Source organism: Microplitis demolitor, chromosome 4, assembly GCF_026212275.2.
Source record: "Microplitis demolitor isolate Queensland-Clemson2020A chromosome 4, iyMicDemo2.1a, whole genome shotgun sequence".
NCBI classification, from domain to species: domain Eukaryota; kingdom Metazoa; phylum Arthropoda; class Insecta; order Hymenoptera; family Braconidae; genus Microplitis; species Microplitis demolitor.
In genome coordinates this window covers 462542-485336 of record NC_068548.1, presented here as the reverse complement: position 1 = coordinate 485336, position 22795 = coordinate 462542, and the positions used below count along the sequence as shown (strand labels likewise).

Sequence of the window (22795 nt, the reverse complement as noted above, 5' to 3'; positions counted from 1 at the left end):
CTGCAGGGCATCATAACGAACAAAAAACGTTTATGGTATGATGGGTTATTCCCAACAGAAGCAAAGTTACAAGTCACTTTTCATAAAAACTCACAGACATTCTCTTCCAACTCTTTCATGCTATTAGTACTTTATTCAGATTGAGGTTCTGAAGATCCGCCTTGTTTTTTAATTTTTCAGCCGTCATAGTCTGCTTCGAAAGCCAATACGATGCTGAAGCTTCTTTAGACCCCGCTCGATTCTCATATTCTATTAGTAATCCAACATAACAACTTTTCTTCTCCGAACCAATCAGATCGTCCGATCAACCTACATGCGCGCGCAATTAGAGTGGAGACGCAAAGAGCGTAAGAATGGTCACTCCAAGGTGCATTGGAAACTGACCAACCGTAAAATGACATCCAGTGACAGAAAACCAAACTTTACATAATTTACGCATTTTTTCCCATTAACATCGTTATTAATAACCCAAACTATTCTCGCACATATGTGTGTCCATATTTCAAAATTAGTTTCGTTGTCGTACTTTTAGGCAACGCCCACAAACCACTTCCTTATTTAAAACCAGAGATCTCAAAACTAGTCGGCCACAAGAGCAAACATATTTTAAATAAATATTCTTTCTGAATTATATATATATATATATATATATATATATATATATATATATATATATATATATATATATATATATATATGTGTATGTATTAGCAGCATCATTTAAATTAGGTTACCATATATCCAGGTTAGTCAACATATTTTTTTTTTTTTTTATTGAGAAAGTATTTATATCAAGTTGCTACATAACTCATGATTTATTCAGTGTCCGGATTAAATAATTCAAAATTATGGCAAGTCTAGTTAATCTTATTATTATTATTAATGCTTATGATTGTCTATCTGGTATGTGTATATATTGTAAGGGAGCGAAAATGTTATTTTGAAATGAATCAGAAAAAAATATTTCAATTAGTTAATAATCACTGATTGTAATATAATTCACTGATTTATTGATTGCTTAGAAATTTTTAAAAAATTCTATATTTCATTAGTTCTAACAGGGGGGAGTATAATATATATGTGCATACTTGCCCCACATGACTCTATTGTTATTATTATCATACTACACTACTATTTCAAACTTTTTATAAATTCGCATAAATGAGACATTAGACTGGTTTTTGAAAAGTGGGGGGTAATAACCGACAGCGGCATACTGAGAGAAATGTACGCATTGCTGACCCAACTAACTTCCGAATAATAGCTTAAAGAGCATCGTGTCAGAAAATCATATCATGCTGATCACAATAATTTTTTTTTCCGTGTCACAATAATGGATTTTATGGTACATTTTCTCTCTATATTGATAATTGAAAAAGCTTTAATATTTTTGAATTAGTCATAGAATAGTAAAAGCTTTATTTATGCGTAATGCTTCATTAAACACGTACTATGATTCAAGTCCTATAAAAATACATACAAAATGTATATACAGTAGACTGTTCAAGGTTGTTTTTCTGTATAATGTGTGTGTAAGTAAGTGCGACAAACTATCTGGCTTTGTCTCTTTTATGGATGACGCTATAATCACTAATGAAAAAACAATGTGTTATACAAACGTAATGTGATTTGAAACTTGTTATTAATGAAAAAATATATACTTTATTAAATTATAATCGTAACTATTGAACGATGCGCACAAATAAATATTTTAAATATACAGCGATCTATTGGATTTTTTAAGCAATGAAATAAACAAAACAGGACGAGAGTAAGAGGGTTGAATGGGGCTCAAAATTTCGATTCAGGTGTACTTTTTACTTACGGACAAACATGCGATAGTAAAGTTGGTTATAAACACTAATTAAAGGCAATAAATGTGTTCAATAAATAACAATTTGATTTTCTACTACTAGATGTTTCATCCAAGCAATCAGTTTCCGTATTGGAAATGATATAAATCAGTATCTTAGCAAGTTGTTGACAGTTAAGCAGAACGGCAACTGCTGATAAATTCCATTTAAGGATAATTTGACTTATTTCGATTATTAATTAGTGGTTAGAGTAAAATGAGGAGGAAAAAAACACAGGATATTATGATTCTTATATCCACACATAATATTATAAACGTATACTTAATCACTAGGCGGAAAAATCTTATCAAATTACGCTAATGAATTCTTGAAAATATTTAAATCAACTAATACTTATTACCCGTAAGCTTTTCTAACAATAATACATTGAAATAATCTATGAATGTATTTATTTATTACATTTGAATCTAATTTCTTGCATTTTATTACGTATACTGTTTAAAATAGACTGGTTGTCTATTTTAGGCCACTTATTGGCTTGGGCATACTGTTCAACGTAAGTCAATAAAACAGTTCTTGCGTTTTCATCCAATCCAGGCCTTACATGTGTTCCATCGATATCGAATGCCTTAGCTCTAACGCCAGTTAAGGAACATGTATACAACGCACTTTCTGTAAAAATTTCTACTAACAATAATCGTGCTAGTGTTTTAGAATTTTTCGCTAATCTTTTACAATTCATAAGTCTGAGAGCATTGATATACACGCCTGTATGTTCCATAAGTTCAACAAGCCCTGGTGCGTACTCACGATACCTTAAAGTCCATTTTGAGTCATTTTTATCATATTCAGGTGGTAAAGAAAGTTTGCGAGATTGAAATCGTTTTCTTTTCACATAATCATCATCATCATTATCATCATCCTCATCATTATCAGCAACATTATCATATTCCTGTTCGTTCCTTTCAGCCTCTCTTCTTTTAATAATCCCTATTTCAGCTTGTGTTCTTTTTGCCACTTGTCTTTTTCTTTCAATTTCTTTCTCTTCACGTCCTTTCTCTTCTACCACCGGAGCTACCATATCTTTTATTGTAGTATTAATAAGATCACAACTTCCGCTACCATAGCAATTTTTTACCTTATTCATTAATTTTTCTAAAGCCGTACAGTTTTGAAACAATGCATCGCTCATATGATCGAGGAATGATAAGCCTTCTTCAAAAAAGATGTCATTGGCGTTTTTTACCTGACCTGGTTTGCTAGTATCTGAAATTGGTTCGCTAATTATTAAAGGATTCAATGATTCGTTTATTGATTGCGGGTCATCATGATTCACTAGTGATTTATTTGCTTCTATGCCTTCTAGACTATTATTATTTCCAACTGAATCAACATTGTTTGATTCCTCATTATTATTTTCTTGTCTAACGGTAATTTCATACGCATAATTTTCCCAATTCGATATTAGCTGTTTGTCATTTAATGATTCAAATGAGGCATTCGTCTGTTTTATGACCTCATTCGCAGAGTTAACAGTCTCGACTCCGTTAGTTTGTTTTTTATGAGTTTCTATTTCTGTACCGATCACCGCTAGCTGTTCTGATACGCGTTCTATGGTATAGTTTGACGGAGCTTCAGATATTTGAGGTTTATTTACACTTAGATTTGACTGATTTCGCTTGGACCTTCGTAAGCTCTCCATTATCTTGGACGGTCCATTGCCTGGAATAAACATTGCCATGAATTTCAAAGAATACATAAAAAAAAAAAACAGAACAATTTATACAAGAGTTCTGTCATAAAACGAAAAACTAGCCATTATTGACCGGTCCTGAACAGCTTTGCTTGTTAATTAATTTTTCATTGAGTGTTTTGATGTATTTTTCTGCGTCTTCGTAAGAATCTGTGAGAACAAAAACAAAAAATAATCACATACTTTAAAAATCAAACACTTTAATTTCTAATATATCAACATTTTAATGTAAATATTATTCAATTCCAAAATGACGTTCGATATTAAACCACAGCTACTTTCAATTCCCTTCAATTCAATCTAATACGCATGTCTCATATCTCGCTTGGTATATACGCGCAGAGTACACACGATCATCAATTAATTTTATTGTTACGGAAAAACATCCGCACATGACACATTTATTAAAGATAACGAGTGATAACCGAAACCGACGACACTCTTAGAAATGACTATTTTAAACCAGAGTGTTGTTTTTTATTTTATATATCATTCTTTGACTTTTTGCTCACTTTAAAACTTATAATTTTTTCAGAAAAGTCTGTTTTAAAACATAATGTTAAATGGAAACCATAACACACTTGAATCTTAGAAATTTACTTACCAGTGCCATATTTAACTTCAGCCACATAAATTGACCAACCATCTGAGAAAACCTCATCATCTTTAACACGTTTTTTTGTTATTGATAAATTTTCAACGGGAAATTTAGCAACAACTACTTGATCGGCTATTTCACGTAACTGAATCCACGAATCCGGAATGCAAACGTATTGATCGATGTCACTGTATGGCGGATCCAAAAATTTAACAACATAATATCGGTAAGCTATCCTTATATCCATCTAAAATGAAAAGAAACATTCCGTTTGTCAAAATTATTCGAATAGACACAAATATACAAACGACTTGCACAAACGGATATTAGATGTTGAATATGAATCTCACCTTTAGGTACAATTAGCAGAACTAAATTGATTGTCGAATTGATAATTCTGAAGTATTAATTTCATTACTTTTACTAAAAAATCCCCTGAATTAATCAGAATAAACCCCGCTTTAAAAATTAAAAAGTCAAAAGACATGTTAGCATGAAGACAGCACAGAGCTGACTGACGGTCGCTATATGACGCGTTGGCTCTATTTATAAACCTGTCTTATCGTATGTTTTTTATGGCATAGGTTAACAATCAGTCAGTTTTATTACTGACGTTAGTACAGTGCTGAACATAAATCAAATAACACCCGCTTTTATTTGTTTTATGGGAAAATGGCAGAATAGGAATTCTCGAAATTTATCATAAATTTTAGACACTTGGCTTCTGAGTGTCAATCGAACCACTTTTTGAAATTAGAGGTTCAGTTTGCACTTGGAATTAGTGAATATTCAGTTATTTTCACTAATTTATGTTTAGAGAGTAAGTAAAATTATGATAAGCAATTATTGAAATTAATTTTAAACTGATCTCCGAATTCTCTAAAGATGTAGTTGAGAAAAAATTTTGTAGAATAAAATTTTGTGCTTAAATATACTTGCGTGATATGGTTGAACTAATAACGTCGAGGTCAACGTGTAGCAAATAACTATACATAACTATCCGACACGTTTGTATACGAACAATGTATTTAAATTGTTATTACACCTGTGTTATGCCGACCTAAAAAAAAACGAGGTCCATTACATTAATTTGTTACATCAGCGCTGATAAGTCCTGTTTTCAGAATGGTCTTATCAGCTTGTTATTGTCCGTTAGATAAGATTATGTAAATGACTGAAAGTTATTCACTAACAAAAGCCGTATCACTGTTTAATCTTTCAGTTTTTTTATTTATGCTACGTTTTGTGGTTTCATGAACTTGATTTTTTGCCAAAACAAACACTTACTCATATCTATAAATACGTGAGTGTTTGCCAGTCGGTTGTTATTAAGCATCAGTCATTCAAGTGCGTTAATAGTGTTTATCGTGTACACAATGTCAACACTTCGATTCAAATATTCATTTATAGAGTGTTCTTGTTTTATACCAGTCGAGTGGATACTTTGTCCGCGGCCTGTGTTAGAATACACTTTGCAAAAAGAAATAAGTAAACAATGTAAAAAGTACAATACTTCCGAGAACACAATGGTTTCCATTTTTGGTGTGGCGGCTATATCAGTGGAATACAAGTCCACTTTATGGTTCCGAAGAATCGACGAAACATGTCATTTAGTTGACTTGACAAGATATTCTCGAATGAAGATAGAATATTTTGAAGCTCTAGAAGTGGGGACACTGCAGTGAACAATAACTAACGAAGGTAAGATGTAGCTGAGTAAAATTTTACAATAACCTATTGACGAAATTATCCGTTATAAAAGTTCTCAATTGATAAACAATTGAACTATTTGAACTTATATATTTTCTGCCCCATGAGTCCGCCATTTGATTTTATCTTGAGAGGACGTATTAGTTGTTGTCGCGAATCAGTTAGTGATAAAACATAATGGAAAACTAATAAAATATGTTCAGACAAAACTCGTTTGTATTACCGGTACAGTGGCTAGAGTATTCGGTGGATGTAATTGAAATAGTTTTGTTCCAATACATGCGTGATCACTGGGCATCTCATAATACAATTTTTGGTACAACTGTAACTATTGAAAATGTAACAGCAACGATAGTTGATGATCAGAAAGATCATTTATGGTTCCGTGAAATTGGCGATGAAAGTGTTGAACCCGATGAAAAATATAGTACTGTAGTCCTCATTGTTTTTTAAAAAGGTTTGTAAATCAATGTCATTATTTTACTGTGTACTTGCAGTCTTGGAAATTATTAATAACAAAAATTTGAAAAATTAAGTAAGTAGGAACAAATGAGGTGGTTAAAAGTCACTGCTAGTTATCTAATAAAACGGGATTATTATTGCCTCTCCCGTTCTGAGTACATACGCATTGCGACTGACCCCACCTTTCGCCCAGACGACACTCCTAGTTTAAAACATAATCAAGTGACTAGTATTGGACATTTTTTGGAGATATGTTCAAAGATCACATTCCATTAGGATGTGAGATATAACTACAACCACCTCGAATTCAAGCCTCTATGGACCTACGTCCCTTCCATTTCAGAAAATAGAGAGCTTCTGGTTAATGCTTCTAGTCCTAGTCTCATTTTCTAAAAAGGGTTTTCTTTAAAATCATGGCCATAGCCATAGTATACCTAAATATTTACTGTTCCAATTTATTCTTGTTTTTATGCTGTAAATCTTTAAAAGGTTTTTGTTTCTTTACAGATTTTTCTGACGCCAAGATACGAAATCAAGATAAATTGGGTTAATAAATTACTATTTTCAATAATTGTTCTTTATTTTGAAGAATTTACTAATATTTTGGCTGAGTATCAAACGATGCGCAGACTTATAAAAGTCTCTTGTTCTCTTTTTAGCAACACGATAACTATTACAATCAGTCATGCATGAATGTGCCATTTGGGCAATGACGAATCTTTTGACACAGATACATTTGATTGATTTATCCGATTCTAATACTTGACCTAATATAGAATGGATGCGCGTATTTAGTCAATTGAAATAACCAACCAATGGCTTTAAGAATAGTCTTTATTCATAATTACATCACTAAACCTAAAAAACTAATTTAAATACGTATTCACATCATTAAACAATTGACATTTGCAAGAACTTATGATCTACGGGTTTAACTTCTTGTCTATGGCGAGTGGTGACAAAAACAGTCTTGCAGCTCAGATGACATTCACTAGATTCTTAATACTTTTTGGGTCGTACCTGATCCCTGATTCTTTTATTTTCGAAAAGTTTAAAATTTCATTTACCGGTCACGAATTCAATAACTGCAGGAAATAAAAGCCACTTTTCACTAGGTAGTTTCCTATTTTGAACTGCTTGCAATAGTTTTTTTTTTGTTCATCAACGGGAATGCTACCAAAACTTGCTGCTCGTTTGAACCTGGCGAAATCCATGAAGCTGGTACAACTTGATATTTTTCCGTGTCCAAGAAAAGCATTTCTATAAATTATACAACGCAGTATTGCCCTCTAGTTAATTCCATACTCTGCAACCAAAAAGAATCTGCAGTAGTAAACAAAACCAGAGGTAACAATTAAAAGACGGCCATAAATATTTTAATCATGATGTGGTTACTAAAATAAAAGAATTAATGTTGAAATTCTAGTTATATTTAGAATATTATTTTATTTCCCAAATTCTTACACCAAAACCGCAATTATTTTTTACAGAAATCTGAATAAACAGCGTTACTCAAATAAACCATCAGATGGTTCATTTTTCAAGAACTTATAGACGATCACAGAGACTACTATCATGAGAAATATTAAAAATATCCCAATGTCTACGAGTAAACGCTGTGCTTCGAAGCGCAGAACCTCCCTGTAATGAAAGAGAAATAATACGTCGTTAGAAATATGTTAATAGTCCGAACATGGTCAAGATCTATGCAACGCAAAACCAGTTCCAAGTTGATTGGTCACAAAATCTCTAAGAATGTATAATGTAAGTGAATATTAATTGATATTATATTGTTTTAAACAATACATACAATAAAGCTCCTCCTGACGCATGTGGATCTACTGCATGTGCAGTATTTATCTCAAGACACATCATCATCTGTGCACTGAAAATAGTAAACCCAATTTAAGCTCCTATCCGAAAGATATAACGATTTAATATCACATACTACTAATAACTCACATTTCTGCGACTGGCATGATACGATGTGTTGTTCCATGATCATTCTGACTGGTACAAACAACATAGTCATCAACTGATACCTCATTATTGGAATTTTCATCGATCGTTTCCGCTGATAAATTTCCTCTGAAATAATAATTTTAAAATAAATGTATTACACCGTAGATTTAGTGCTACAACCACTAAATTGCTTTCATGATTGTAAGTATACTTACGAAGTTGAAGCTCCAGCCTCCATGGGGTTATTTATCATTGCGGCATCACTAAAGACAACATCTATGATGTATGCATCCCTTATTTCTCTAAAACAAATAAAAAATACAGTTAATTCTTGGTCACTTGCTGCTGATTCGTCGCTTCGCCCATTTCGGGAATACACACGTTACGCTAGTAGTATATTACACACCGAGGAAGGGCAGTAGGGCTATCTAATTGGAGCATGTTATTGTTTACCCAAGCCAAAGACGAGGTGGCAATCACTCAAGTCGGGACATTATATATTCCTTCCTCGGTATGCTGTATACTATTTTTTTTAAACGATAACCTACTTACTGATTGGAAATTTTTTCAAAAATGTAGTAACTTCCATTTGCATTTTGGTATTGGATCAACATTGTAGGTAAATCGTTTACTCGAAGGACGACTATCTTATCGTGATCATCACTATTAATCACTTTCTTAGCTATTAATAATAGCATTTTTTTGAATCTGCGAACCGGCCAGTCCTCGGGCACAAAAATTTCGCTAGATAGTTCAACATAATTTGCAGTTAAGTGTTCTTCCATGTCGTTTTTTTGTCAAAATCACAAAGTATTAATAAAATGAACGTCACTGAACTTTCGATATTAGTATTTAGTGTTCCCCTCCCGACGACTGACTAGCTTAGTACTTGGGGTTTCTATATTTATATTAAACCTAGGTCATTTATTGAAGCAAAGTTTTTTTGATGTTTTGGATGAAACAAGCTTCTCACGATTATTAAAACCAGTTTTTAGTTTTATTTGCATGACTGTATACTAAAGTAAATACCTAACTTTTGATAAACAAAATCTTACCCCAATGTCTTTCAATCCGGTATTCAATGTCAGCAGTTGATAGACACGTAAGTGCGGCGTGATAATCGTTCTATTTTCTACCTAACAATATATGAGTGAATTCTTTTCGATATGGTTATTTTGGGGTGTCGAATTATGGCAAGTAATTTTGCGTTTGTAGTATATGGATATATAATAAAGTACATATTTATTATGAATAGCTATAATCTAAAAATAACCAAACATTCTGTATTTAGCATGTTGTTTTATTTTCAAAGTACTAATATCAAAAACACAATTATAGTTTATAAAAAGTTCAATAAGCTATATTACTAAGATAAACCATCAGATGGCTGATTGTAAAAGAATTCACAGAGAAACACTATTATGAAAATGAGGAAAAAGGTCTCAATTACTACAAGTGACCGCAGAACATCACAGCACATAATTTCGCTGAAATAAAAAAATAAACAACATGACAGAAATTCGTGAGTACTTTGAACATGGTCAAGGTTTATGCAACGCAAAACCTGTTCCGAGATGATTAGTCTAAAACTACGATTATGCCTCCATCGCCGTCTAATTTAGTTTCTATCTGCTGTTCGCATATCTCAAGGAATATGAACAATAAGTACCTAGATAAATCTGCTGAAGTATGAGAATCCACTGTGTGGATGGTATCTGCTTCACGACGCATCCACTGTATACTGAAAATAGAAATCCAAATTAGGCTTCTATCCGAAAAATATAGTAATTAAATTTCACATGTCCGTAATAATACTTACACTTGTGTGACTGGCACAACATAATGCGTCGTTATATAATAACTCTGTTCCTTACAAACAATGTAGTCATCAACTGGTATCTCATTATCGGAAATTTCCTCGACCGTTCCCGCTGAAGATTTTCTACGAAAAATTTTATAATAAAATTAATAACAAAATTAGTTAAAGGAAATTATTGTTGCAATTACGATTACTTACGAATTTGAAGCATCAGCCGCTACTGGATTTTTTATCATTGCAAGGTCAGTAAAGACAACATTAATGATGTGTGCGTCCTTTAGTCCGCTAAAACAAATAAAGAAAACTGTTAATTATTCAATGCTTATCCGTTGCTGAAGTGTTGCTTCACTCACTTCGGGAATACAAACAGTACGCTAGTAGTATAGTACACACCAAGAAAAGAAGGCAGGGTATTCTAATCCAAACGTTTGATTGTCTACTTGAGCTAAGGGCGAGGATAGCCAATACTTGAATCGGGTTCATACTTTCCTTCCTTGGTGTATAGTAAAATATTAATAATTAATAGCCTACTTACTAATCGAAGATTGTTTCAAAAATGTAGTAAGTTTCACTTCCATATTTGCGGTGAGCCAACATTGTTGATATATCGTTTATTCTCAAGATGACTATCTGGTCAGGGTCATCTTCATAAATTACTTTCTCAGCAAATAATAATAGGAGTTTCTTGAATCCGCGAACCGGCCAGCCCTTAGGCACAAAAATTCTGTGCGATAGTTTATCATACGATGCAACTAAGTATTCTTCCATTTCTTATGTATTGATACAATCTACGTTATTGAACCACAAATATTAGCGCGTACTTCCCACCCGAAGACTGATTAGCTCAATGCCCAAGATTTCTATATTTATATCAAGCCTAGATCAATCTCATTTAAGCGAAATTTTTTTGATGTTTTGTATGGAACAGGTTTCCCGAGATTATTAAAACCAATCTTAGCTTTGTTTTTGTAAGAGTACCTAGGTATTAAATTGAATAGCTGTTGATAAACAAGACCTTGCCCGATTATTATTTAACATTAAATGTCATCAGTTCATTGGCACGGAAGTACGGCGTAATAGGCGCATTATTTCTCGTCAAACAAAATGATAGTGAATTCGTTATAGTATGGTCATTTTAGGGTGTCCAGTTATAGCAAGTTATTTTGCGGTTGGCATTACTTGAATATACAATGAACTACATGTTTATTATTAATGCTCTGATCTAAAGATTACTAGAACAATCAGACAAGAAGGCGGTTTAATATCAGTTCTATTAACTATGTGCTGTGGGTGAGTGTGTGCAAGACCATTCATTTCGGACTGAAATGCATAGATTTGCGCACACCTTCCTTACATGATTTTAATCATTATATAATTACTAAAGTATTTGAAATAAAGTTGAAACTCTAATTATAATTTGACCATTGTTTTATTTGTTAAATTCTTACATTAAAAACAGAATTATTCTGTACAAAAACCGAAGGGATAACATTATTAAAATAAATCATCAAGTGGTTCGTTCTTAAACAACACAAAGACGATCATGCTAATTATTATCATCAAAAACAGAAAAGTTAGCACAATTTCGGCAAGTAAACGCAGAACATCGTGGCGCGCACCCGGTCTGTAATAAAAAAAAAAATAACACAAGATAAGAAATACATTCATAATCCGAACACGGTCAAGGTCTCTTCAACGATAAGCCAGTTCCGGTTGAAATTACAAAATTACGTTTTAGTTTTTACTGTTGTATGATTTATTTCTTTCTGCTATTTGCACATCTTTAGAAACCTAAACTATAAACGGATATTAATTAATTATTTTATATTATTCTAAATAATGAGCACCTCTCAATACCGCCTGACGTACGTTGATGTGTCGCACGTGTGATATTTCTCTCAGGACGCATCGTCTGTATACTGAAAATAGAAAATTCAGATTAGGCTCCTATCCAAAAAATATTACAATATAATTTCACATGAATGTCCCAAAAAACTCACAATTGTGTGGGCGGCACTACGTAATACGCTGTTCGATTGTCAGTTTGATATGTACAAATAACATAATCATCAAACAACATGTCATTATTAGAATTTTCGTCGACCGGTTTCGCTGAAGCGTTCTCTCTGAAATAATTCAAAAATAGAATTAACCTTTAGCGCTTGACTTTGAAACCTCACTCCATGCTCGGAAGGGCCGTTGTAAAACTAGAATGTGAGCGTAGCACCCGTAGCGTGGGCCTATTTCAGAAAAAAAGGCGATGTAGTTGTAATGACTTACGCAGTTGAAGTACCAGCCCCCGTAGAATTTCTTCCCTTTATGATATTTTTACTAATGATCACATCAATCATGTATGCGTCCGTTAGTTCTCTGCAAGGAATGAAGGAAACTGTTAAGTCTTTGGTACACGCAAATAAACATCAGAAGTTATTAATTAGTACCACGGAGTGCCTTGCCTTGGTGTGTACTGTACTTTGTTTTCTTTAAAACAATAGCCTACTTACTGATCGCGGACTTTTTCAAAGACGTAGTAGGCTCTACTTTCATCTTGGTATCGAGCCAGCGTTGTAGGTACCCTGTTTACTTGTAAAACGATTATCTGATCAGAAACAACATCGTCAATCACTTTTTTAGCTAATGACAATAGCAGTTTCTTGAATCGACCAACCGGCCAGTCCATCGGCACAAAAATTCTACTCGACAGTTTAACGTAATTTGCATCTAAATTTTGCATGACGTTTTTATGACAAAGCAAGATAATTTTAATAAAATTTATACAACGAAAACTGAGATACGAGTGTTTAGTGTTCCCCGTCCAACGACAGACTAGCTTCATGCCCAGAATGCTATGATTTATCAAAGCGTAGGTCAATTGCATTCAAGATAACTTCTTTTTATGTTGTGAACCAAGATTCTTAACAACAAATGATTATCTTTTTTTACGAGCACATACCAAGTTTAATTATTTTTAAAAAACACTATCTTGCCCAGATGTTTCTCAATCCGCTATTCAATTTCAACAGTTTATTGACACGTAGGTCATCCATAAGCCCAATATTCTGATTCAAATGTGACTAATTTACGTACGTGCGTTCGTTTGTCTATTCTTAGAGATGTATTACGATAAGTTGATTGTTTTAATGAAATATAAACTTGCCTAACCTACTCTAACAAAAATATTATTCACCTTCGCATTGGATAACTACGTAACTATGATAACAATAATGGTTCATTACTGTAAAGTTTGTGTAGTTTCGTACTGATAAGCTGGATGTTTAATTTAATTCTAGAGATAACAGGTTCACGGACGTTATTAACATTCTTACAAAAAAATATTCTATATCTAATTGATTAATTAATTAGTGGAATGGAATCACGGATTTTGAAAACCATGTCTTACTCGTTGCCAGACATCGCCTCACCCGTTTCTGGTACACACATGTTGCAAATTCCAACATTGTAGTGACCGAGTTGCTGTTCCATGTAGCAAAAGTCACTAAAAAATGACTGAATAGAGATTCTTATAATCACAAAAAGCCTATTGGCTGTATTGACTGTAGGTCATGTTCTCTCAATTGAACAAATAGCAATTCCGCAAATATTTTCAAATAGAATTCAAACCCATTAACCATTTCATGCTAGAACTTACACAGAGAAATGTTCAAGCGACTTCAAGCCTTAAGAACACTGGAGTTAAGTCAATTTTCCAAGCCGTGAATTATTACAATGGCTCAGACTGGAATGCACTCACTCAAATTAGATGTTCATTAACTTTGTAAGCAGTAAAATTCAGACAGCAGTATAATAAAACTATCGAATTATGCAGGAATTAGTATTTATTATCTAGGCATTAAATTGCTTAAGAATAAATGGATATTAATCTCAGCGATAACGAGGTAATTTACTATCTTTTTTTACCAGACCAACGGGATTAACGACTAGGTTATTCAACTTGTCCAACGCATTTTCGATGGCCGTATTCGTTTCATGACCTGAATTTTCTATCGATCTCTGCGAGACCTGCTTCGTTCTGTGAACAAAAAACGAGTTGGAGAAAAAACGTTGACTCTACATTTATGAATCCTACTGAAATTATATTTTACTTACATGCCGTTAGATGGGAACTCGCGAATAGAGTAGCTACGAGGTCTGAAGTCACTCATTCTGAAAATACAATAGATTTCGTTCAAACGTTTTGGATACATAATACATAAGATAAATCGATTTTCGAATCCCAACACGTGCGTTTAAAAAAAATTATTTGAAGAAGGCTACATTCCAATGAATGCTTTCAAGGTTCATCTATTTTGATCGTTATAACATTCGCTTATCAAACCTGTTCTACAATCGACAATTTTGAGCTTTAATTCATATAGTTCTACGATAATGTTAATTGCTTTAAAAAATGATTTGTCAGCACATACCTTGCAAGTATTTCTTCACTATTACTAAAAACTTATTTACAGTATCATAACACGTTAATAGGGCCCACGATTGTAAATTTGAGATCAATTGAAATAATTAATTGGTAATAACTATGAGAGCAATGTTTATAAGTACACTACCGACCTAGTTCGCAACCCAAACATGACTGGCATGTACCAACTACTTTTTGTGAAAGGTGAGCTGCTAGCTAATTAACTAATGGGCGAAAAACTCATTAAAAAAACAAATTCAACAGCTTCTGCGAAATGTTTTTTACCACCAGTTTAAATCAGGATTAATGTGCTTATACGAAGTTAATAGCGTAAAATATAAATATTTGTGAGGGCAATAAATCTCTAGAATTGAGGAACAGAAACTTTTGATGGAATTAACAGTGTAATAAAATTCTTTTACGTACCTGGCCTCTCACGCACTGTAAGCGAATGAAGGAATTCAAAATTTTTGCGACAGTATTCATAGCGGAAGAAAATTTTTTTTGAAATGAATATAATGACCGTTCGGAATAAATTGTGAAGCAATTATTCAATACGTTGCTATACATGTGAATATGTGCGTCATCGATTGTTCAATTTTGTATATCATTTGCGTAAATATTTGAAAATTTTGGATGGAAACTCAATTCAGGAGCGTTAAATCAGTCCACGTGAATAATGGGGTGTATAGATTATCAAAAAGTCGATGCATAATTATATTCATGAACAAAGAGATGGAAAAATTTTGCATTAGCTGATTTCGGGACGTTCTATATGCTAACGGGTTGTATTTCTTTATTCTGAAAATAGTATACATTCTCGGAAAATAAGTGTAAGAGTATGTTGCAGGAGTTCTACTTTAAGTTTACAATGAATTTCGTCCAATTAGAAAATTTCGATTTGGAGACCATTACTAGTACGCAAAAGAGCAGTTTCTATGAAAAACGCCATACTGTCGTTAAAACCGCTACTAGGAATACACTTTAGGTCTAAAATTTCGACATGACACCTGTTGGAGAATATCAAAACAGTTGGTTCTGCTGATATTATTTTCATTATTTTCATCACCAGATGACATCATCACTTTTAATTATATTACAGAAATTTATTCACTATTTTCGTTCATCATTCAAAAAGCTAATAGATTTATACTTAGTATAGTATTTCGTTGAAAATTGTTGGAAATTTCTGGACAGATTGAGATTGAATGCGTGATCTAGCTACGCCACCATGTGAATTGAATAATTTGAATTGATTTATTTCAATCGAAGAATTTTGACTTCTACACCATCATCAACTAACAAATATACGTGTTTTATCACGTAGTTTTTATGATATAAATTATTGTATTGCAATATTAGTCACGTGAGATAGAGCGATAGTAAGTTGGCAAATAAATCACAACATTGAATTCAATACGAGAAATGAAACGAAATCATTTTTTAAAAATATTCATTCTTTCTATTAGTTAAAGTATAGGGGGGATATATATATATATATATATATATATATATATATATATATATCCCCTTTTAACAACTAATAAAAGAAAACAAATGAGAAAAAATTTTTGTAGCTTTTAATCTGAGTCAATTTTTTCCAAATCGTAAACACATATTTCATAATATATGTTACATATATCTATTATTAATTTATTTATTGTAAAATATAATAGCTTTTTGAATGATGAACAAAAATACTGAACAAAGCCTTGTAACTGATTTTTCAACGAAAGTATATCCTGTTGTTTATTTTAGATCACATTAAACACCGTAAGCACTGAAATGTGTTTTGTGCTGATAGTGGGACAGCTAAAAAGCAAATGTCCATCACAATATTTGAAACATTGCTATTTTATTGCTGTTTCATTAATTTACAGTAAGTTGCCAAAAGTTTACTGTAATAATGTTCGCGGAGAGTATGCTTGCCTGAACTACGAACATAGAAAAGCAAACAAGAATCTACTTAGACTAATTATTTGAAATGGAAAACTGTTAATAATTACACATAATAGTTTTAAAAAGTTTGTTTGGCACATAAAATTAACAATTTCGGAACATAATGACTTATAAATGCATTGATACTGCAAGTTCTACAAAAACTTATCAGAGTTTCAAGTTGTATCGCTCGTTAACTAACGAGCTGATTCTCCCATTCTGATGAGCTTGACACCATAATCATGACTTGCCCTTCGGCGAGCTGTATTTATTTTCAATGGAACGTCACATCGTGCACCATTCTTCCGGAGTAGGTCCATCATCCTGGTATTGGCACGGTCGCAGGCAATCTGATACGGAGTCTTACGAGCAAAGTTGATAATCTCCATGTCAACTCCCGGCTGCTGGCACAGCCATTTAGCCACTTCGTAGTTGTTTGTAAGCACTGCAATATGAAGAACCGTATTGCCATCTTTTTGATCCTTACTATTGATATCCGCGCCCCACTTCATCAAAAGCATGAGTTTATTTATGGGATCAACTTTATCCTGGCTTACGACAATATGCATACACTGTTTTCCATCACGATTGTATTCCGACAGCAGATACCTATTTTCATCATTAATAGCATTTCGGAAAGTCAGCAAATCAATGACTCCTCCATTGCGGCAAAGATAGTGAATTATGTTCTCACCTTCATGATTTCGTTCACAAGTGAAGATAGAATCTTGCAGTGACCACATGTCCAATCACTTCCTTAGTCAATTATTTCTTTATGTAATTACAAGTATACAAATAAAAGGTACAGTTACAAATGTCTTACGATCGGTTAGCGGTTCCGTTAAATACTCTTGTTTATGTTCTTATCGAATTAAGTCTTGTCAAATAAAAGTTTAAAGTTTATCACTCAAACACTTTCGCGAATAATTACATCACATTTATGGACAATAAGACGCAACAATAATAATCTTATCGGTTACATTCTTTGTTTTGTTAGTTGCTTATAGCCAATTCAAGGTTAAAGATTGGTTAAAACACTGTAAACAAGAATCCGTTAATTGTCACTAGAAAAGTCACTAATATCATCTTCAGACATTTTGATGCCTTCAGGATTGTCACAGACAGCTCTGTTGGTTATCAAAAGCTCCTTCATCTTCTCATCATGAAGGTAGTAGGCCATGTGGTAAGCAGTATGATGCTCATAATTAATAGCTCCTAGATTAACGGTTGGCTCTCGGCACAGCCACTCAGCCAATTCGTAATTTTTTGTCTTCACAGCAATATGAAGTAATGAATTACCAGTATTTCGTTCCCTTGCATTAATGTCTGCACCCATGTTTACAAGTATTTCTATTTTCATAATAGCATTTTTTCTGTCGTACAATGCCACCATGTGAATACACTGTCTCCCACGATGGTCGTATTTATGCAGCAGATGTCCATCAACGCTAATGAATGGTGCCAATTCCATTAGCTCATAAACGTTACCCTTACGGCAAATCATCATAAAATTGTTTTCTTCATCTTCGGCTGTTCTTACACACCAAGATTGACTTTTAGTACTACACTGCCTCTCCATTACGATTCGGTCGTACCCTTGCACAAGACAACGGAGCGTGAAGAAAAGCGGCTTCCTCTCAAAAAATACCAAATGTTACTGGATGAATAATTGAAATACCAATCGGTTCACGAAGGTGGAAAACTTTAGAACCCTCATTCCAACATCTGTATTTATTTTTCACGTTTCTACAATTATAAACACACTGAGATCATGTGGCTAAAAACGTGTACAGATTCATACACAAAGATAGCTATATGCGTTTTAGGTAATATCACAATGACTCACTAACCATTATACCAAAACCTGTTTCTTTTATTATCCTAAAAAACGCTCTGTTCATCCGGGAGCAAAATATAATCTAGTATACACAAACATACCTAATTAGGTTTGTTTATCAGACATTACATAATATTGTTACGTTCTCTATCATAGGCTTGTTTACTAGATTCATTGAAGCCCTTACTGTGCCAAGGTTGAAACAAATAAGATAACGGATACTCGTCTTTCAGGTTATCATAACGCTCAAAACTATTTATAACATTCTAAGCAGTAAACGATAATAACGATCTATTGCGGTAGGTCATGAATAGACAGCTGATAATAGATTTTTTTGATGATTCATTTCTGTATGAATAAAAAATTCTTGATATATCACTGATCTCACTCAACAAACAACAATATACTTGCCTTTCTGTCTATTTCTAAACACGTTTTTGCGCATGCGTAATTTGGTATCGTAAACATTGTTGAGCTCTGCGATGTTTTGATCCGCGATCATTTACCTTTTTAGCCTTGGATTCAAGGCTACGGATCATTCTGTTTTCGCGTGAAACATTCAACGTATAATGGATTGTTTATCTTTTTTGTCACATAAATCAATCAGAAAATCCTAGTTTATGCTTCTACGTACGTCAAGTTGGTTGCAGTAGGGTTTTACCATGTTATTTCGGTTTGCAAGCGCTAATTTTACTTACTTTTTAGCATTAGTAGATCGTAAACATTGATAAAAGCTATTTGGGACCGCTAGAAGCTGGCAAATGTTTTGATGGAGCTAAATGGACTTTCAACTATTTCATAGGCATTCAATTGATCAGCTTGGCATTGGTATCAATTAACGTCATTGGTTTGATAAGAGTATTGTTGTTCGCGGTATCTACGCAGCTTATTTGAAGACTTATAGCAAGGCCACCATTTAATCTTCTTATCTATCCTGTTTTTTTATAGGCCCTCTATTAAATTGAAAGTCACATTTAAAATCTAGTTGGTCGTAAATAAGAAAATAAACATGTTAATGATGTAAAAAAATCTAACATTCTAGATTAATAAATGAAGATTTGGATTTTATTGCTGATCTTTATTATTACATGACCATAAACCGATTTTCAAATTTTGAGATAATTAATATCTAATCTGGGCGATAGAAACGATAGCGACTATCTTACGTTTCAGTCACACATGAACAAATTGGCTCTAAAAATATCTATACATGTGATGTTTATTTGTACGACGTCACAAGACGGAAACTTATAAAAGGCATAAAGTTGAGCCAAGATAGACAATTTGTTGTGCTTTTAATGTAGTGAACTGGTCTAGATAGAATGGAAGAACATTATACAGCTATTGTATACGAAAAATTGGGCACCTTCGTTTGGGTACCCAATGAATGGCCTTTTCGCATAGAAATATTATTGCTGGCCTTAACAGAGAGAATAATTGAACATTTTAACTATGTGAGTCCCATTCTACAGATAAACGATGTACCAACCAGATTAACTCGTCGCACTGATACTACTGGATTTTATTACATTTTCGAGAAAGTATCTCAAGAGTAAGTACTTTAAATTTGTTTTAATAATCTAATGGTTTGAGTCAAATTTAGGTAGTTAAGAGCGTGCTTTGCTTGTTTTTGATTCCAGAGAAACTGTTGATGCTAATGTCTACAATGTAAAAGTACCTAAAGATGAAGAAACTATTAAGATAGAAATAAACAGCGGAAGAAATTCGGGCTGTGAGACATGGCCAAATAACACGACGCGTGCCTTACCGGACGTTGCTAAAGTGTCGCATCAGCCTTCTCCAAAATCCTGGTAAGATTTTCTGTAAGTATTGAAGCTGAAATAGTGTTTAGCCAAAGTGGATGTTTAAAATTCAATATTATGATTTCAGTTGGAGCGCAATGTCCAGTAAGGGTAGCAACAATAGCATACTTCGTCGACGATTGCTCGGAAGTACTAAACAGTAAGTTTCTAACGGATCATATCTAGTTCATAACAACGTGGGTAGAAGTTTGGAAGACGTATCAGTAACATAATGTAATTATTCAGCAGGACTTATCAGCGGAAGCACATTGGCGGCTTGCGCAGAAAAACATTGAATAAGCGCGGAATTCGCTAGCTGATTCCTGGAATTAAGTGAGTTTTTTATACCTGATTATTTATATAAAACATTGTTCAACTATATTTTATGGGTGATCCAAACGATAACAAAAGTATTACATAATTTACCTCTTTTGCACCACTTTGTTAGTGTAAATGATTTTACTTTTTGGACATTATTTAAATTATCTTGTTTGATTTTATAACAGATAGCAGTTGAACAATGAAATGATGTCATGCTGCTTTTGGCGCTCACCGCGATATTATGTCACATAATATAATTGATTAGGCTCAACAGTCGCTACAGACAAGTAAATTAGGTCAACTATTATACTGTTTTTATGTCATTTTTCGGATCTCTAATCTAGGTTATTGTGTGTTTAAAATGTAAGCAAAAAAAAAAAAAAAAAAGAAAAAGTGTTGAACATTTTTTGAGTTGTCTTTTATTTCTACCAAACTCGTGACAACTTGGCACTGCCGTTTTATATGACATGTCAAGCTTAGAATAGTTATCAGGCTCATTAATTAACACCTGATATTACCTCATTGTTTGTTACTTTAGTGTTCAAATCACCTAGTCACGCAAATACCCAATTGCCTAAATGATGTCCGCAAGGCTATGCTTGTCCATTAGTATTGCTGGAATTCATGTAACCTATAATATATCAGTATTTGTTTATAAAATAAAACAACACAATTCAAAGGTAAGCTATTTACTTATCTATTTCTAATAATAACATAATGTCTTCTTGACTAAATATCAAGGGTTTTTCTTCTATTTCCAATGTAAGTTTAATGTATTCCTTCAGTTCCGGCTTTTTACTGATATCACTTGTCTTTTTAAACTAAATGTAGCATCCGAATTTCTCTGCTCTTGCGCACACATTATTATAACACACAACCGGTTCGTCAGATATTGCACATTCCTCGTGATGTTGCATAATTATATACCTTAGCTGTCGTTTCACTTTCATCTTTAGAATCACTTTCCACTCACGGGGTACCAACAAATAATGTGACATGTTCTCGACACTAATGCTCTCACACGAATATGGCTCACGGAGTTAAATAACCACGAATTTCACTGTTTACATTAGATTACACGCAATTACATCTAAATCACTAGCTTAAATTACTTTAAACACTAGAATTTACTTGAGACTTTACTCTCCTACAGTTTACTAACAATCTGATGACAGTTCATACCTATCTGAGTCGTGACACTCATCACAAGTAGAACAGGGTCCATCGTCAGATAGCAATGCATCGGAATCACACTCTGAGCAGCTGCTTGAGTCATCCGAATCTGCTGCAGATGATGGAACCATTGGCACTATCATCAACGAGTAACGATGAAAGTCGGGTTCTTTACTAGTATCTTCAAGCTTCCGGAACCACAAACAATCGAAGAAATCCATTGATTCTGCAACTACGTCATTGTAATAGCCCACAACTCCGGCTGATGTCAAGTCACTTTTTTTCTTTGCTCTGATGATACGGAGCAGTTCCACCTGCAGCGTCGCGCAGGGCAGTATGTTCCACTCTTGTGGTATGATTAGATTAAGAACCATGATCAAAAGTCTCGAATCTGAAATATAAAGTGACAGTTTAGTGAAGGACAACTATTACTTCCGGTAATTATTCATTCATTTTTGATTAGAAATTACGATTTGAAAACTATCTTAAAGGCATACTCACTTGGTTATTTTTATGACCGAGTACGTTTTTATTGCCGCACCATACAAGGATAATAACACAAAAATGGTGGCTCGAGACCACGTCCGTGAGCGATAAAAACACGAAATATATTAACTACAATGGAACAAAATACCGCTTGAATTTTTCGCTCGTAAATAATATTTTTAACATACTCCTATATTTAGGTGCATGTACGACTTTAGAGTAAATATTTTGATGGACTAAACAGTAATTAGGGACGTTTTTTTGGCAACGCTATCTATTTACAATCAGAAAAATATCTGATATCTCTGTTTGTTTTTCACCAATCAGACGGTTGATAAGTTTCGTATGTCTGGATGATATGATTCTGTTTGCGGTTTCTACAAGTGAGTCAATAAAGCCTAAGGCGTAATATCCCAAGGATAAATAATTCTGACAGTGATAACTCACTCGTAGATAACACGAAATTTTCTGCCTGACGACTATGCCTAGTAGGCTTTAACAAGTAATGTATGGAATCTTCGAACAAACTGTTCTGGCTCGTACTAGGGGCGATCGTCAGGTCGAAAATTTCAATTAGCATCTATGACTACAATAGTCGTTTTTTTGATATGCGCACCTTTAAGAAACCAGTAAACAATAATGAAAATTACATAATATTATAAGTTACTCAAGAAAACTAGCTATGGAGTGCCCTAAGTGCTTC

The 22795-nt window shown here is 33.5% G+C and overlaps 9 protein-coding genes across 9 annotated transcripts; 2 read left to right on the top strand and 7 right to left on the bottom strand.

Moving 5' to 3' along the window:
- Positions 1-2240: 2240 nt before the first annotated feature.
- LOC103571341 (hypothetical protein family 5) lies at positions 2241-4946 on the bottom strand. Its single transcript, NM_001414839.1, is given in 4 exon segments — positions 2241-3536; positions 3631-3717; positions 4172-4412; positions 4516-4946. Coding segments are annotated over 3 exon segments (1602 nt in total). The 5' UTR covers positions 4516-4946; the 3' UTR covers positions 2241-2262.
- Positions 4947-5322: 376 nt separating this feature from the next.
- On the top strand, positions 5323-5865 carry LOC103571340 (hypothetical protein). Its single transcript, NM_001414838.1, has one exon. The coding sequence runs from the start codon at positions 5542-5544 to the stop codon at positions 5848-5850; it is 309 nt and encodes a 102-aa protein (NP_001401767.1). The 5' UTR covers positions 5323-5541; the 3' UTR covers positions 5851-5865.
- Positions 5866-7483: 1618 nt separating this feature from the next.
- Positions 7484-9109, bottom strand: LOC103571334 (uncharacterized). The gene is made up of 4 exons (NM_001414833.1): positions 8852-9109; positions 8515-8601; positions 8300-8425; positions 7484-8222 (listed from the first exon to the last, which is right to left on the bottom strand). The coding sequence occupies exons 1-4, from the start codon at positions 9082-9084 to the stop codon at positions 8123-8125; spliced, it is 546 nt and encodes a 181-aa protein (NP_001401762.1). The 5' UTR covers positions 9085-9109; the 3' UTR covers positions 7484-8122.
- A 762-nt stretch (positions 9110-9871) lies between these two features.
- On the bottom strand, positions 9872-11674 carry LOC103571335 (hypothetical protein). Its single transcript, NM_001414834.1, has 4 exons — positions 10654-11674; positions 10317-10403; positions 10119-10241; positions 9872-10040 (listed from the first exon to the last, which is right to left on the bottom strand). Exons 1-4 carry the CDS (start codon positions 10884-10886, stop codon positions 9878-9880), a joined length of 606 nt encoding a protein of 201 aa, NP_001401763.1. The 5' UTR covers positions 10887-11674; the 3' UTR covers positions 9872-9877.
- A 266-nt stretch (positions 11675-11940) lies between these two features.
- On the bottom strand, positions 11941-16032 carry LOC103571336 (uncharacterized). The gene is made up of 7 exons (NM_001414835.1): positions 14226-16032; positions 14037-14148; positions 13519-13625; positions 12623-12811; positions 12399-12488; positions 12119-12244; positions 11941-12037 (listed from the first exon to the last, which is right to left on the bottom strand). The coding sequence occupies exons 1-7, from the start codon at positions 14321-14323 to the stop codon at positions 11941-11943; spliced, it is 819 nt and encodes a 272-aa protein (NP_001401764.1). The 5' UTR covers positions 14324-16032.
- A 220-nt stretch (positions 16033-16252) lies between these two features.
- On the bottom strand, positions 16253-17239 carry LOC103571337 (nuclear factor NF-kappa-B p105 subunit). The gene has a single exon (NM_001414878.1). It carries the CDS (start codon positions 17214-17216, stop codon positions 16671-16673), a length of 546 nt encoding a protein of 181 aa, NP_001401807.1. The 5' UTR covers positions 17217-17239; the 3' UTR covers positions 16253-16670.
- Positions 17240-17508: 269 nt separating this feature from the next.
- Positions 17509-18052, bottom strand: LOC103571338 (NF-kappa-B inhibitor cactus). The gene has a single exon (NM_001414879.1). It carries the CDS (start codon positions 18050-18052, stop codon positions 17528-17530), a length of 525 nt encoding a protein of 174 aa, NP_001401808.1. The 3' UTR covers positions 17509-17527.
- Positions 18053-18141: 89 nt separating this feature from the next.
- On the top strand, positions 18142-20409 carry LOC103571339 (hypothetical protein). The gene is made up of 3 exons (XM_008549466.3): positions 18142-19862; positions 19951-20121; positions 20201-20409. Exons 1-3 carry the CDS (start codon positions 19633-19635, stop codon positions 20274-20276), a joined length of 477 nt encoding a protein of 158 aa, XP_008547688.1. The 5' UTR covers positions 18142-19632; the 3' UTR covers positions 20277-20409.
- A 643-nt stretch (positions 20410-21052) lies between these two features.
- On the bottom strand, positions 21053-22150 carry LOC103571333 (hypothetical protein). Its single transcript, NM_001414876.1, has one exon. It carries the CDS (start codon positions 21978-21980, stop codon positions 21591-21593), a length of 390 nt encoding a protein of 129 aa, NP_001401805.1. The 5' UTR covers positions 21981-22150; the 3' UTR covers positions 21053-21590.
- Positions 22151-22795: the final 645 nt, after the last annotated feature.

Excerpts from the sequence above, each read along its gene's own strand:
- LOC103571340 (NM_001414838.1), top strand. The coding sequence starts at position 5,542 with ATGTCAACACTTCGATTCAAATATTCATTTATAGAGTGTTCTTGTTTT.
- LOC103571334 (NM_001414833.1), bottom strand. The coding sequence starts at position 9,084 with ATGGAAGAACACTTAACTGCAAATTATGTTGAACTATCTAGCGAAATT. Across the intron at positions 8,602-8,851 it reads TTTGAAAAAATTTCCAATCA|AGAAATAAGGGATGCATACA; the intron begins GTAAGTAGGTTA and ends TATTTGTTTTAG. Across the intron at positions 8,223-8,299 it reads ATCATGCCAGTCGCAGAAAT|TGCACAGATGATGATGTGTC; the intron begins GTGAGTTATTAG and ends TACTATTTTCAG.
- LOC103571335 (NM_001414834.1), bottom strand. The coding sequence starts at position 10,886 with ATGGAAGAATACTTAGTTGCATCGTATGATAAACTATCGCACAGAATT. Across the intron at positions 10,404-10,653 it reads TTTGAAACAATCTTCGATTA|CGGACTAAAGGACGCACACA; the intron begins GTAAGTAGGCTA and ends TATTTGTTTTAG. Across the intron at positions 10,041-10,118 it reads GTTGTGCCAGTCACACAAGT|TATACAGTGGATGCGTCGTG; the intron begins GTAAGTATTATT and ends TTCTATTTTCAG.
- LOC103571336 (NM_001414835.1), bottom strand. The coding sequence starts at position 14,323 with ATGTATCCAAAACGTTTGAACGAAATCTATTGTATTTTCAGAATGAGT. Across the intron at positions 14,149-14,225 it reads GAGTTCCCATCTAACGGCAT|AACGAAGCAGGTCTCGCAGA; the intron begins GTAAGTAAAATA and ends TTTTGTTCACAG. Across the intron at positions 13,626-14,036 it reads TCGTTAATCCCGTTGGTCTG|TCATTTTTTAGTGACTTTTG; the intron begins GTAAAAAAAGAT and ends ATCTCTATTCAG.
- LOC103571337 (NM_001414878.1), bottom strand. The coding sequence starts at position 17,216 with ATGTGGTCACTGCAAGATTCTATCTTCACTTGTGAACGAAATCATGAA.
- LOC103571338 (NM_001414879.1), bottom strand. The coding sequence starts at position 18,052 with ATGGAGAGGCAGTGTAGTACTAAAAGTCAATCTTGGTGTGTAAGAACA.
- LOC103571339 (XM_008549466.3), top strand. The coding sequence starts at position 19,633 with ATGGAAGAACATTATACAGCTATTGTATACGAAAAATTGGGCACCTTC. Across the intron at positions 19,863-19,950 it reads TTCGAGAAAGTATCTCAAGA|AGAAACTGTTGATGCTAATG; the intron begins GTAAGTACTTTA and ends TTTTGATTCCAG. Across the intron at positions 20,122-20,200 it reads CAGCCTTCTCCAAAATCCTG|TTGGAGCGCAATGTCCAGTA; the intron begins GTAAGATTTTCT and ends TTATGATTTCAG.
- LOC103571333 (NM_001414876.1), bottom strand. The coding sequence starts at position 21,980 with ATGGTTCTTAATCTAATCATACCACAAGAGTGGAACATACTGCCCTGC.